Below are 12,592 nucleotides of genomic sequence, written 5' to 3' on the forward strand. Positions count from 1 at the left end.
TTTACAGATACTTTAATATTTTCTGATTCTTTCAGTTAAGTGATGTAACCGAGCTGAACAAGAAGTTGGAAGGTCAAGCAAGAAAAGTACAAGCTCGTTTAGAGAATCTACAAGTAAGGTTTGTTCTTACAGGTACCTGCTTCCTTTATAGGTAACAAGTGAAATATAATTCATTGTTACATTTTGTTGTAGAGGAAGCACGAATTTTTAATGGTACGGAAGTCTAAGGACATATGTCAAGTGGTGCAACAAAGTAAACCTGTCAAGCAGGAAAAAGTGATGGTAACATCAAAAATTGCTAAGGTAAGAATTGGGCAATATGAAAGAAGCACTCGAGACAAATTAGGCAGTGGAACATTCTCTGTGTATCTGCTACAAATTACAATATGTAACTTCCAATTTTATTTTATGAGTGAATTAGTTACAGTAAGAAAAGACACAGGTTATATTGGGGGAAAACGAGCAGTTAACAAAGAATTAAGCTTCTTGCTAAAAATAAGTCTGTTGGATTTCATATTGTGTATGTATATCGTATATGTATATTTTTTTTATTTACATGGTATATTTTCCTGTCATGTCATCTTTCATCTGTGAATTTAGATAATATCCTGCTTACACTGTAACTGGTTCTTTCACTGTGTCAGAGCAAATCTTAAACTCATTCTGGTTACTGCTACAGTACAGCACTGTTCTTATGAATAACACCAGCTAAAAACTAGTCAGTCCAAAGTATCAGATAACGAATTTTAATTTTCTGAGCGAAAAGTGATTGTACTACTGTTATTTTTTTGAGAAATAGTTTTTAATGAGGGAAAGAGAATAAATGCAGTGTTCATACACAGTTCCCATATGATCACCTTGTTTTCCTTAAAATATCTTCTTACATCACTTAATGAAATGCTTTCTGTCTCCATGTTGTTCCATTTAGCAGCAAGTCCTCTGGTAATACTCTACCAACATCTCCCAATTGGTAATGATTTTCCCCAGCTAGAGGCTAAACTGTAAAATGGTCATACGTAGGTTTTAGTGTACTTTGCTTCCAAGTGAAATATAAACAGTATCAGTAATAGTTCTGAGTGAAGAGGAAAACAGTTATCTGAAGGTAAATACAAGAAAACTGTTGAAATGTTTAGAGAACTGTTCATGTAGCCTGTCTTCAGGCCTCTGGATATCATTTGTAGAGTGTTTCATTGCAGTGTAGTAAAGGGAGAGAATGACAATTTCATGAAGTCTTTGTTCTTTTTCTAACAATGCTAATTACCCAATTAAATTTTAACAACAGTGGATTGTATGAAATAAAGCAAAGGAGGTCTAGCGCATTGAAATAAGAACTTCCACATGCAAAGGACACAAAAGGTTTTCCTGTGATTCATTTGACCAGAATTATAAATCATAAAATGGAGTGGCTCTGTATATGAAAATGTTGTGGATGTATTACAGCTACCATTGAATGCACAAGTTTATGAGCTCTTAACTCTTCTTATGGATTGGATCTCAGACCAACACCTTAGCAAAATAAAAATACAAGAAGAAAGAGAAGACACTCATAAATTTATGGCTACCCAGACCTCAAAAAAATCCTGCACCCAGGAAAGGTGTATGAAGGTAAAGGGGTTTGGATTGTTTGCTTGCGTTAATACGTTTTCAGATTTATGGGGGTTTTTAAATGATTTTGAGACTATAACAGATCAGCCTGTTTTATATATGCTTTGGATACAATCATTAAAACAAAATCACTGTTAATAAGTCAGTATTCATTCCAGCAGTGAGATATAATAGATAATTTATCATTTGTAAAGCATACAGATACTTTTTAAGGAAAAGTGTGGTGTTCAGTCTCAACTTGAGAGTTTCAGCATTTTATTTCAAGTCATTTCTGTCAGTTGATAATTTGTGTTGTGTTTTATGTGTAATACTGTACATAATTCCTTTTTCCTAAGGAGATGAACATGTCTAATTTAAAATAATTTTGTGCCTATATTAGATATTAAAGTTTCAATTTATGACTGATAAAAGGTGATACTATGCTATACTCATAACACTTTTATTTTTTTGTTTCTGGGGATACCAAGGTTTGGAAATTGGTGAGGTGTTCAGAAAATCTTTTACTGTTCTTCTTCATTATAGAATATGTAGATTTATAGCAATTGGGATTGGATTTACTGAGATTGAGCTCACATGATCTATCTCCACTTTTGTATGTAAACCTGTAAAATGTAAAATCTGTTACCTGTACTGGATCAGGCCAGTGAGTATTTGCATATGTAATCTCTTAAACTCCAGGAGAAAGTTGGGAGTTTTGGTTGGTTGGTTTTCACTTGTGGTTAGCTTATACAGTAGTTTCATATACTGCATGTAATTTTACTTTTGTATATTTTTACAGCTTTTGCCTATAGCTACTGAGCAACTCCAGTGGATGCCATTTGTGAATCCTAAACTACACATGCCTGTGATTAAATTTATTTACTGGTCTATAAGACAGCTAGACACTGGTATTCAGGTAAAACAAGTAGTCCTCTTGCAGTATGGTTTTTTAAAAACTAAATTCACAGAAGATATTAATGAATTTTGGTTTTTAACTACATAGGAAAAGTGGATGTTTTAGGTAGTAGACATAAAAGAAACTCTGCTGTCTTTGCAAAGCATAAATTCATAGTGTTTACCACAGATAGATAGCAAATGAAAAAAAAATTCATTTTCAAGTTAATTTTAAACTTTGCATTGTGTATCTAAACACAGTTTTTCTAAGTATGTGTGAACTCTGTTGTGGTGTCTAAGCATCTCAGAAATTATATTTTTATATATGTATTTACAAAACTTTTGCACTAGAAAAGGCAATATTTTTAGGTTCACTTTATGCATGAGATTTGTTGAAATTGATGGAAGTGCTATAAGAAAATATTTAGCAGTATAATAAAGAAAAACACAGTAGCAATACTGTAAAGACTCAGTATAGTGCCTAGTGCTGTCAAGAGTGCTTTTGCTAAAGCAAAAGATAGGAAACTTTGTTGAGTTTGAATTCAATAGAATAGTAAGCTGTTCTTTTTAGTGCTAATAAGAAACTATATTTTAAATGAGCATATTGTGAAGTTTGATGCTGAAGTAATATTTCTGTATAGTTTATGATGAAAAGTCTAGTAGTTCTTACCTGTACGGTGTTCTTAAGCTTCATGTTTAGACCTTGATTCTGTAAACGCTTTTAGAGGATATAACTTCAGGCAACCTTACAAAGTAGAGTTGACTGAAGCTGAGCTTGTTCTGGAACCAGAGGAAACTTAAATAATGTCACCATATCAGAGGCCCTCACTAACTAGTCTCTTTGTGAAGTATGTCTTGATAAGGCATCGTGATAATGTTGTTTAACTGCTTTTGGGACACAAAGTAGTATCTCTTATACAGATTATATTCCAATACATGGTCAAACGATTTGCTGATTAATATTCAGTTGCTAGGGGAACATAAGTATCTCTATATAGTACACAGGATTTCAGTGTGTTTTAATGTTTACACTAACTGTGTGCATTGTTTGAAACAGCATGCAACAATGACATCAACAATGAGGAGACTTGGTGAAGATATTTTCAAAGGCATAGTAAGTAAGGGAAACCCACATAGTTCTTCCGAACAGTCTACAGAGAGAAAATCAAAATCGGCAGCTTTCTTTAAGAGTTCCTGTATGCCTTTGAGGTTTCTGTCAACTTTAATTGTGCTTAAAACAGTGACACAAGGTAAGTTCTGATTTTTTTATATTCATTTCTTTATTTCAGTCATATGCCTGGGAAAAAAAACATTTCAGTGATACTGTAGAGTCTATTATGCTTTATTAGCGAAAAGTGTTTTTACTTGAGTTTTAATAACTTGTGAAATAAAATACACTGGAAGCAAGTATGAATCTTGCTATTACTCATTTCATGTTGGAATTTATGTGTTCCTTTTAATATGATGACTTCTTGTCAGACAAGTCAACATTTCTGAAGAAGGGGAAAAGAGATGTTGGTAATTCTGTCAAACTATCACTACAGCAGTGATTCGATTGCCAAGATCTTTACTGCATAGAATGGCACAGGTAGGTGCTCTTTATTGTGGTTTAACCCCAGCCAGCAACTAAGCACCACGCAGCTGCTCACTCACTCACCCCCCATACAGTGGGATGGGGGAGAGGATTGGGCAAAAAAGTATAATTTGTGGGTTGACATGAGAACAGTTTAATAGAACGAAAAGGAAGAAAATAATAGTGACAATAATACAATTAAAAAATTACAAGAATAAAAGAATTGGAATATACAAAACAAGTGATGCACAATGCAATTGCTCACCACTTGCCGACAGATGCCCAGTTAGTTCCTGAGCAGCAATCCCCCCAGGCCAACTCCCTCCTGTTTATATACTGGGCACGATGTCACATGGTATGGAATATTCCTTTGGCCGGTTTGGGTCTGCTGTCCTGGCTGTGTCCCCTCCCAAATTCTTGTGCCCCTCCAGCCTTCTTGCTGGCTGGGCAGGAGAAGCTGAACAATCCTTGACTTGGTATAAACACTACTTAACAGCAACTGAAAACATCCGTGTGTTATCAACATTCTTCTCATACTGAACCCAAAACATAACACTATACCAGCTACTAGAAAGAAAATTATCTCTATCCCAGCCAAAACCAGGACACTCTTTGGAAACTGAATTAAGTAGCAGATTTTGCACAGTTCTAGTATTTCACTGTCCTGTTTAAGCTAGTAGGTTGTTTACCTATCCCTTGAAAGGCTGATCAGCTGCAGTGTCAAGTGTTTCTTTTCTGACATAGTTACAACTTTACTGCATTTATCTTTATAGGTAAATCTGATGTTCATAGGTATTTCTGATGTATCTGTAGTCACATAAAGAAAGCCACTTATGTAGTTGTCGTGGTTTAACCCTAGCTGGCAACTAAGCACCATGCAGCTGCTTGCTCACTCCTCCCTGCCCCTCCTTAGTGGGATGAGGAGGAGAATAGGAAAAAAAGAAAAGTAAAACTGTGGGTTGGGATAAGAACAGTTTAATAATTGAAATAAAATATTATAATAATAATAGTAATGAAAAAGAAGATAACAAAAAGAGAAAAATAAAACACAAGAAAGAGAAGCGCTGCACAATGCAGTTGCTCACCACCTGGTGACGAATGCCCAGCCAGTCCCCAAGCAGCGATCAGCCCCTCCCAGCCAACTTCACCTAGTTTATATACTGAACGTGATGTCCTATGGTATGGAATATCCCTTTGGCTAGTTTGCGTCAGCTGTCCTGGCTATGCCCCCTCGCAGCTTCTTGTGCACCTCCTCGCTGGCAAAGCATGGGAAACTGAAAAATCCTTGACTTGGGGTAAGCAACAACTAAAACATCAGTTATCAACATTATTCTCATACTAAATCCAAACCACAGCACTGTACCAGCTACTAGGAAGAAAATTAACTCTATCCCAGCCAAAACCAGGACAGTAGTGGATTATAATTGTTAGATTGACTTGTGATACAATATATGTCCTGAAATTGCTTTGTCTGTTGGTGTAAGTTTAGTATACAGTTCATACTCCAGCCCTTACCTGTCTGCTGCTGCTTCCCTCTTCTCCTACCAAGTCTGGCACTGCAAATGGCTATCCATAAAACATTATCAACATTGAAAAATACTACTTTATGAAATTGTCAGTTCTTGATATGATTGTCCATTCGGATTTCACTGTTAAATAGATTAATTTACAAAGGCACCATGTTCTGTCTGCGTAAAAATGTTTTAGACTTCAAAGCCACCTGTCTAGCATGAAAAGTGGCCGGTTTATCCAAAATCGTCAGAATTCCTACGTTGATGTAGTATAGTAATGTACTTTGTTAACAAGGCAAAAGCAAAGAAGGTCATATCAGGAGATAACACAGCTGTGAAAATAGTGACTTCAGCTTCAGATCATGACAGGTTACTCCACTTGTGCAGTTTTCAAGATGCTGTGGCAAATCTTCTCAGTAGAGCCTTCTTTGAAAACTGGTATGATCTTAAAAGACTTAAAAGACATTTTCTTTAAAGTGATGACAAAAATGGACTGTTTCCTGTGAGCTCTGAGTGTTTAGCACACTATGAGAAGAGGCACAAACTCAGATTTTTAATGCTTTACTTCCTTATCCTTTTGACATAGAGATTGGTGTACACTTTTCTGTCAGAACCCAGAGAAGAAACACCTTCATTCAATGTGATTTATAGAGATATTCAATGTGATTTATAGAGATATTTAAAATTAACTTACAGATTAACTTTGGTCATTTAAACAAATTCTTACCTATTTGTAATATATATATATGTCTTCTTTGAACACTTCAACAGTAGTACGTAATCTGAATTATGCTTGAAGGTTCTTAATTCGTAAATCTGCAGATTTGATGAGTAATCCAAAAGAATATCTTATTTTGACTTCTATTATTAGCTTTCTCTTCTGACTTAATTGTTTTAATTCAATAATGGCTTCAATGATTGTTATGAAGCAGTTTTGTTCACCTATGCAAAAAGATCCATCAGTATAAAAGCAGCAGAGTTGATAGGTCCCCTCTGAATCCTAAATGCAATATAATTGCCACATATTATCAAGTTGAGCTTCTGACGATATAAAGACTTGATTATTTTGTGTTTTTATTTCGGGGGGGGGGGGGGGAGAAAAAAATTCAAATATCCTCTTAAATAATACAGTCCAGACAGCCTTCAATGCCTGTTAGGGGATTATTGTATCTAAAACAGCTACATCATTTTCAGCTCACGCTTCTGCCTTTTGTTAACCAAAAAGAATCAGGGGGGTTGTGTAGGGGGGCATCAGAGGGTGAGTGACTCTTTCCTTTCACTGTGATTATTTTCTATTTCCACTTTGTTCCCAGGATCCTCCCACTTTTCATACTAGCAGATATGTAAAATAGTAGTGTAAAGTAGAATTCTCTACTTAAAACTTATATAATTTTGTGTTGGCAAAGAAATAGAGGAAACTGGGTCTTCCCTGCCTCATGGGAGAGGGAGAAGGTAAAAGTTTCAAAGTAGACACTACAAGTTAACAAGAATCAGATTGTGTCTGGACAGAGTGAGACAAAACCGTGGAAAATATATCTCTCGAGTAGAGTAACTGTTCTCTCAGCTGATTTGTTAACTGCTGCCTTCAGTTATGAAGCCTTTTCTCTCTTCAAGAGAAATAGGAAACAAGAGGTGTTGCAGATCCTTTTTATGGCAGTCAGGCAGAAAACACAAATTATATACCATTAAGAGCAGGTCCTACCTGCAGCAACTTGTGTACTGTGGTGCTACATAACCGGGATTTTCTGCAAGAATAAGTTTTACAAGGATAGCATAAGAATGAACATATCTATAATCCTTTTTCAGCTCTTTGTGATAACGACTGATTTTTCCCTTTTCAAAGACATTTTAAAAACACAGATCATTTTGATAGCAAATAATAGTTCAGTGGGGTTACGACTGAGCAATGTAACCTAACTTCAGAGATGGTCCTGCTTTGGGCAGGAGGGTTCGACTAGATTCCAACCTAAATTATTCCATGATTCTATTTTTGCTATCTTTTGTTCTCAGAATGGTTTGTATTTTACGTCTTTACTAGTAAAAACGCATCCCTTCTGCTAGTAACACAAAGAGATGGAGACAGGTTACAGAGATGTTAATTTTCAAGGTAATCCTGAAAAACCATGCCAGAATGTCAGAATCAGATGCCACCTTTGCCATCTGATATGAATTTTGGGCCATTTCTTAGACAGCAGAGATCCACATCACAAAATTGCTGCAATCTCTGGTACCCTGATTGACACTAAACAGGGATGCCAAAGATTTTAAATCCATAGATAATGAACAATGTTCTTGTTCATGGAAGTCATCATTCTGGATTAGATGCTTAAGCAGATTAGTATGTCTTTATGCTTAACTGACCTGTGCAGTATTTATATTGTGAGTATTTACAGTAAACACAGGATTTAAACATGGTGGAAGACCACCCTGACATCATTAATGAGCAAACACAGTATTTCAGCTGTTGGAGGGAACTATTTCAGTCAAGATATTTTGGTGAAGCATGATAATTGAGACTTACATTTCTAGAAATGTTTGATAAAAATGATGCAAAAAGAATTGCAATACAAAGAAATTATTGCAGAGACTTACCCTAAGCAGATGAGCGCTCTTGATTAGAATGAATCAGTTCAGTTTCTCATGGTTGCTTTTTACTGCTGGCTTCTATAACATGGAAAATATGATCTGTTGTTAACATATGTCAGATATCACTGTGTATGAATTTTTATCACTGACCACATAGCACTAATGATCTAGTGATAAAGTAGCACATTGGTTTGAACATATATCCCATTTCCTTCAAAATGTCAGTATCCAGCAGATGGCACCGCAGTTAAACTTTTGCTACAGGATAAATTGTTTCCTTGTACTTAATTTTCTGCACTCCAGATGATCAATGCTATTCCAAGATACTGAGAAAGATTTAACATCAAGAAATTAAGAAAATTAGATTGGTTCACTTAATCTACATTCTTCGTATAATTTAGTGCACTCCACAATGGATGAGTATATAAAATGTATGCACTGAAACTTACTTTTTATAGAAAGGAATGGGAGTAGTTGCTCTCATGAAAGTAATTGCTCTTATTCAGACAAATCAGCCCTTGGCTCCTTTAACAGAGGTTTCCCAGATGTTGAAACCAACATTGTATCAAACTACGCAAGCTTGTAATTTCTTTCCTATTAAGCAGAATATTAGAAGGGCTGTATATTTTTCTTCAAGGTATGAGTTGTACTTAGTCTTTTTCTCCACTCACAACAAATTGTTAAGGAATAAAATCACAGGAAGTCTTTAAATAAAAATAAAATTTAATATTTTAAGCCATTTAACTTTTAAATATATATCTGCAACAGTAACTCTCAGGACAGGTGTTCACATATTGCTTAATGGAACTATAATTATAGAAGTTTTATTGCCTGTATTCTGATATCTTTCAGTGGATTACCTGGCTCAGGCATTTGATTCCCTTCGCGTAGACTTGAAGACGGATGAAGGGAAGGCCTTATTTTTGGAATACCAATGTGTGCCTGTCATATTAAGTCACTTCAAAGTATCCAGTAGAGGTCTGCTTTCCAGTGCTCTTGATGGATTACTTCAGATGACCACAGAATCTGGTAAATTTGAGTTATTAAAAAAATAAATATAAAATCATTATGAAAACAGGTGAGACAAGCATAAGTACAATGTAAAAATAGCATGACTCTTCTGTGTAAATAATCTAATCTAGTATTAGCATTCATCTGTATCATGTAAATTCATTAGGGACATAAAACATATTTCTGAATTGTCTGGCTCTTTCTGAGTTGTCTTGTCTTTTCTTCTCCCTCTCAGCACCTGTGCTTTATATTTTGTCCTGGTTGCTTGCTTGCTTATTGATATGAATTTTTTTGTTGCTCTTTTGGGTTTGGCTTTTCAGTTTATTCCAGTGTTGTAGCTTGCTGATGTTTTTCTTTGAAGTCAAGCTGTGCTAGGGAAGCCATATCATGAAAACCTGCCAGCAGGTGGAGATAAGAAATAGGCTTTATTTAAGTTCTTCTTCTAGTTTGAATGAACAGCTCATCCCCAATAATTTTCAGTTTCTAATAATTGGAAATGGCATTTCTAGAAGAGATGGTTATGTTTTGCTGAGTTTTAAGGTGCTGTGGCCCTATAGAAAGCTTAATAATCTCATTTGTCACAGTGCTTTTCCAAGTGATACAAGCGAAGAATCAGTTGATAACCAACTGGATGAACATGAAGGTAGTGAGGCATTCCAGTGCCATGTTGAATAAATCTTGTGACTGGTTTTGTTTTTTTTTAAGATAAAAATCACTCGCTGCCTCTTAGAACAGAAAAGTTCAGGAAGGGGCTGCTGCTATTTTTGAAATGTGTATTGTTATTTTGGAGGTATTTTGTTACTATGCATTGTAGTGGTAAAAATTGAAATTGTGTTTGACTTGGGATGGAACAGTATTGAGTTAAAAGCCATTTTGTAGCGACGTAAGTGGCAGAAATATTTAACTGAAGTTTTATTCTTCCTTGCAGAATCTTTTTCTGACCATGTAGTTAGTACAGTCTTACACTAAAGTATTCTTCCTAATAGTCATAACTATGATTGGTAAAGGGATTGGGAAAGAAATAGTTGTATGCACAAAAGTAACCTAAGCAAGGTGGATGGTGTCTGGTATTACTTTGGGTAATGCCAATAGCAGTACATGTTCTGCTACCTAGCAGTAGTCTTTCTGATACACTAGATGCCTGCAGTTTGAAGAATAATGGCGATATATTGTGAGACACTCACAGTTTGCTGTGTTGCTTCTCAGAGAAGATGTATATACGTGTGAAATCAGGGAAGGAGGAGTAACATTTAATTGAACTGACATAGAATTTATTTCTTGGCAACTGGATATAAAGCCTTATGCAGAGCTTTTCTCTTTGGTAGAATGAAGTGCCAATACACAAGTTATAGGCATGTTCTGCTCTTTTCCAATACATAGTGTTTTGCAAGAAATTGTTAACAATGTGAAGTAGTATTGTTGATGGGAAATCGTATTCTCATTCCTTTGTAAGTTTCCTATTAAAAAGTCATTAAAAGACAAACTAGAAGGCGGCAGTGAATATTCAGAGGGCTCTCTGTATTAGATTAAAACACGAATTTATGCTCAATTTAAAGCTGTGTTGGCGTGCAGCCTTAAATATGAAGTCATAGGTAGCTGACCATATACTAAAATATGGAATCATAGTACCCAAAAAGACAGCATCTGACCAACGGGAAGCAAAGTCTAGACTTTTTTTTTTTTTCCTGTAAGATATGCAATCCTAGGCATTCTTTCAACATGCTGCAATAATTTTCTGACTCTATAGGAGTATTCCAATATTTTTTGTTCAAAAATACTACCTTTAGAGCTGAAGTGATTAGAAATTAAGTTGGAAAAAAAGTCAGTGGTTTATTTTTTTCTAGATATTCTTTTCTATAACATATTTTTTTAAGTTTTAATTTTTTTGTGAAATATTTTTACAGATTCAGATTTTAGTTGTCCAGGCTGAAAGATGTGAATCAGATGTGAAATAACTACTATGTTGCACTACTCCTCCCTGTAACTGCATGTACCTTTTGTTATAGTAAGCAATGAATGCTAATGGTTTTGTACAGTCCAGTCCTGTCTGAGGTCCTCATGTGGGTTCTCTTCCCTGTAAGAAATTATCTTCCTCGTGTTCCAGAAATGAAACCTAGATTTCTCTCATATGTTAAGGAAAATTACTTAAGCTGCATATGAAGTAAGTACCTACTAGTCTAAGATGGATATTTCTGTTCATAGAAATTATAATGAGAGAGTCTGCAGTACTGCTTAAGCCCATTGACTGATTTGGTTTTGGTATGCTCATTTTCAGATTTTAGATCAGTATCATTGCTTTTGGCTTCATAGTATATCTGGTACAACGGGTCCAGGATCCAAGTTTCCATTGCATGTTCATACAACATTGACGGTGCTGATAAGGCATTCAGTTACTGAAAACATGATGTCAAATGCAACAGTTGAGGCACTGGTATCATCTGTTTTCTATCTATGTACAAGACCTTAATGGCAAATTAAAATTAATAGTCTTACTGCAGTGCATCTTACTGGCACACAGCCTTTCGTGCACTCCCTCTCCATTCCTGTTCAGGAGTTTCACATCAGGAATCTGGGAGAATCCTGACACCACCATTTCAGTAGGAGATGGTGGAGGACTGAAAGGTAACATTCCTCAGTACTTTTTTTCTCTGTCTACCTGTGATTTCATGATTATATGTTCGTCAGTTCTGGCCAACTCAGGATATGCATTCATACGCAATATCTTCTACTGTTCTGATTGTTGCCTTCTTCTGCTACATCTTTTTTTCACAAGGAGGAGAATGATCAGCAGGCAGAGGTGGAGGAATAATTAATTCTAGAGTGATTTAGTTGTCTGAGAAAGCTTGCTAGATCATAAGGTGGTCCAGAGGATGGCTTCAGGGCATTTCAGAACTTGAAAAAAATGCATGAAGTTGAGATTCTTCAGTTCCTCCTGGAAACCGTGGCCAGAAAGCCAAATAGTGTGTTAAATGTTCTGTACTCTTTTTTGCCTGGTAGGCTGGGAATAACGTTTAACACAGAATTTTTTCACAATAAAACTGCAGCATCATTTTTTGGCACTTCAGAGATGCCATCATTCTTTCTAGGGCTTTCTTTGCACTAGTCAGCATCTCATGGCTATTATTTGGGAAAGATTAAAGCAATAAGGATCACTTAAAATAAGTCTAGTTAAAAAAAAAAGAAAAGAAAAAGGACAGTAAACCAGGATTTGTTTGGCAAGATCTCCTTTTCTGTCATTCTCTAAATGTGTGTTGACGCTCACCATTTGCTCCTGTCAAGGTAAGGCTAACTTTAATAAAAAAAGACTCTTACAGAGCAGTGGGAAGAAGTAAAATCTATATGGTGAGAGGCAGCTGACAGGCAAAATCTCTGTGTATCATGCCGCCTTGTATGCAATATGCCCACACATGTTTCTGGATGTTTGGGCACATCC

At 35.7% G+C, this 12,592-nt stretch overlaps 1 protein-coding gene across 5 annotated transcripts in view; it reads left to right on the forward strand.

The window, feature by feature from the left end:
• Positions 1–12,592, forward strand: part of CCDC138 (coiled-coil domain containing 138) — a 41,103-nt gene that overhangs the window by 12,736 nt on the left and 15,775 nt on the right. For all 5 annotated transcript variants that reach the window (XM_069770177.1, XM_069770178.1, XM_069770179.1 and 2 more), the window contains exons 8-13: positions 36–113; positions 193–303; positions 1,441–1,605; positions 2,384–2,500; positions 3,536–3,728; positions 9,001–9,177. In XM_069770177.1, the coding sequence (XP_069626278.1) occupies positions 36–113; positions 193–303; positions 1,441–1,605; positions 2,384–2,500; positions 3,536–3,728; positions 9,001–9,177 (841 nt within the window). The remainder of the gene's footprint in view (positions 1–35; positions 114–192; positions 304–1,440; positions 1,606–2,383; positions 2,501–3,535; positions 3,729–9,000; positions 9,178–12,592) is intronic.

This window comes from Haliaeetus albicilla, chromosome 25 (genome assembly GCF_947461875.1).
Source record: "Haliaeetus albicilla chromosome 25, bHalAlb1.1, whole genome shotgun sequence".
NCBI lineage: Eukaryota > Metazoa > Chordata > Aves > Accipitriformes > Accipitridae > Haliaeetus > Haliaeetus albicilla.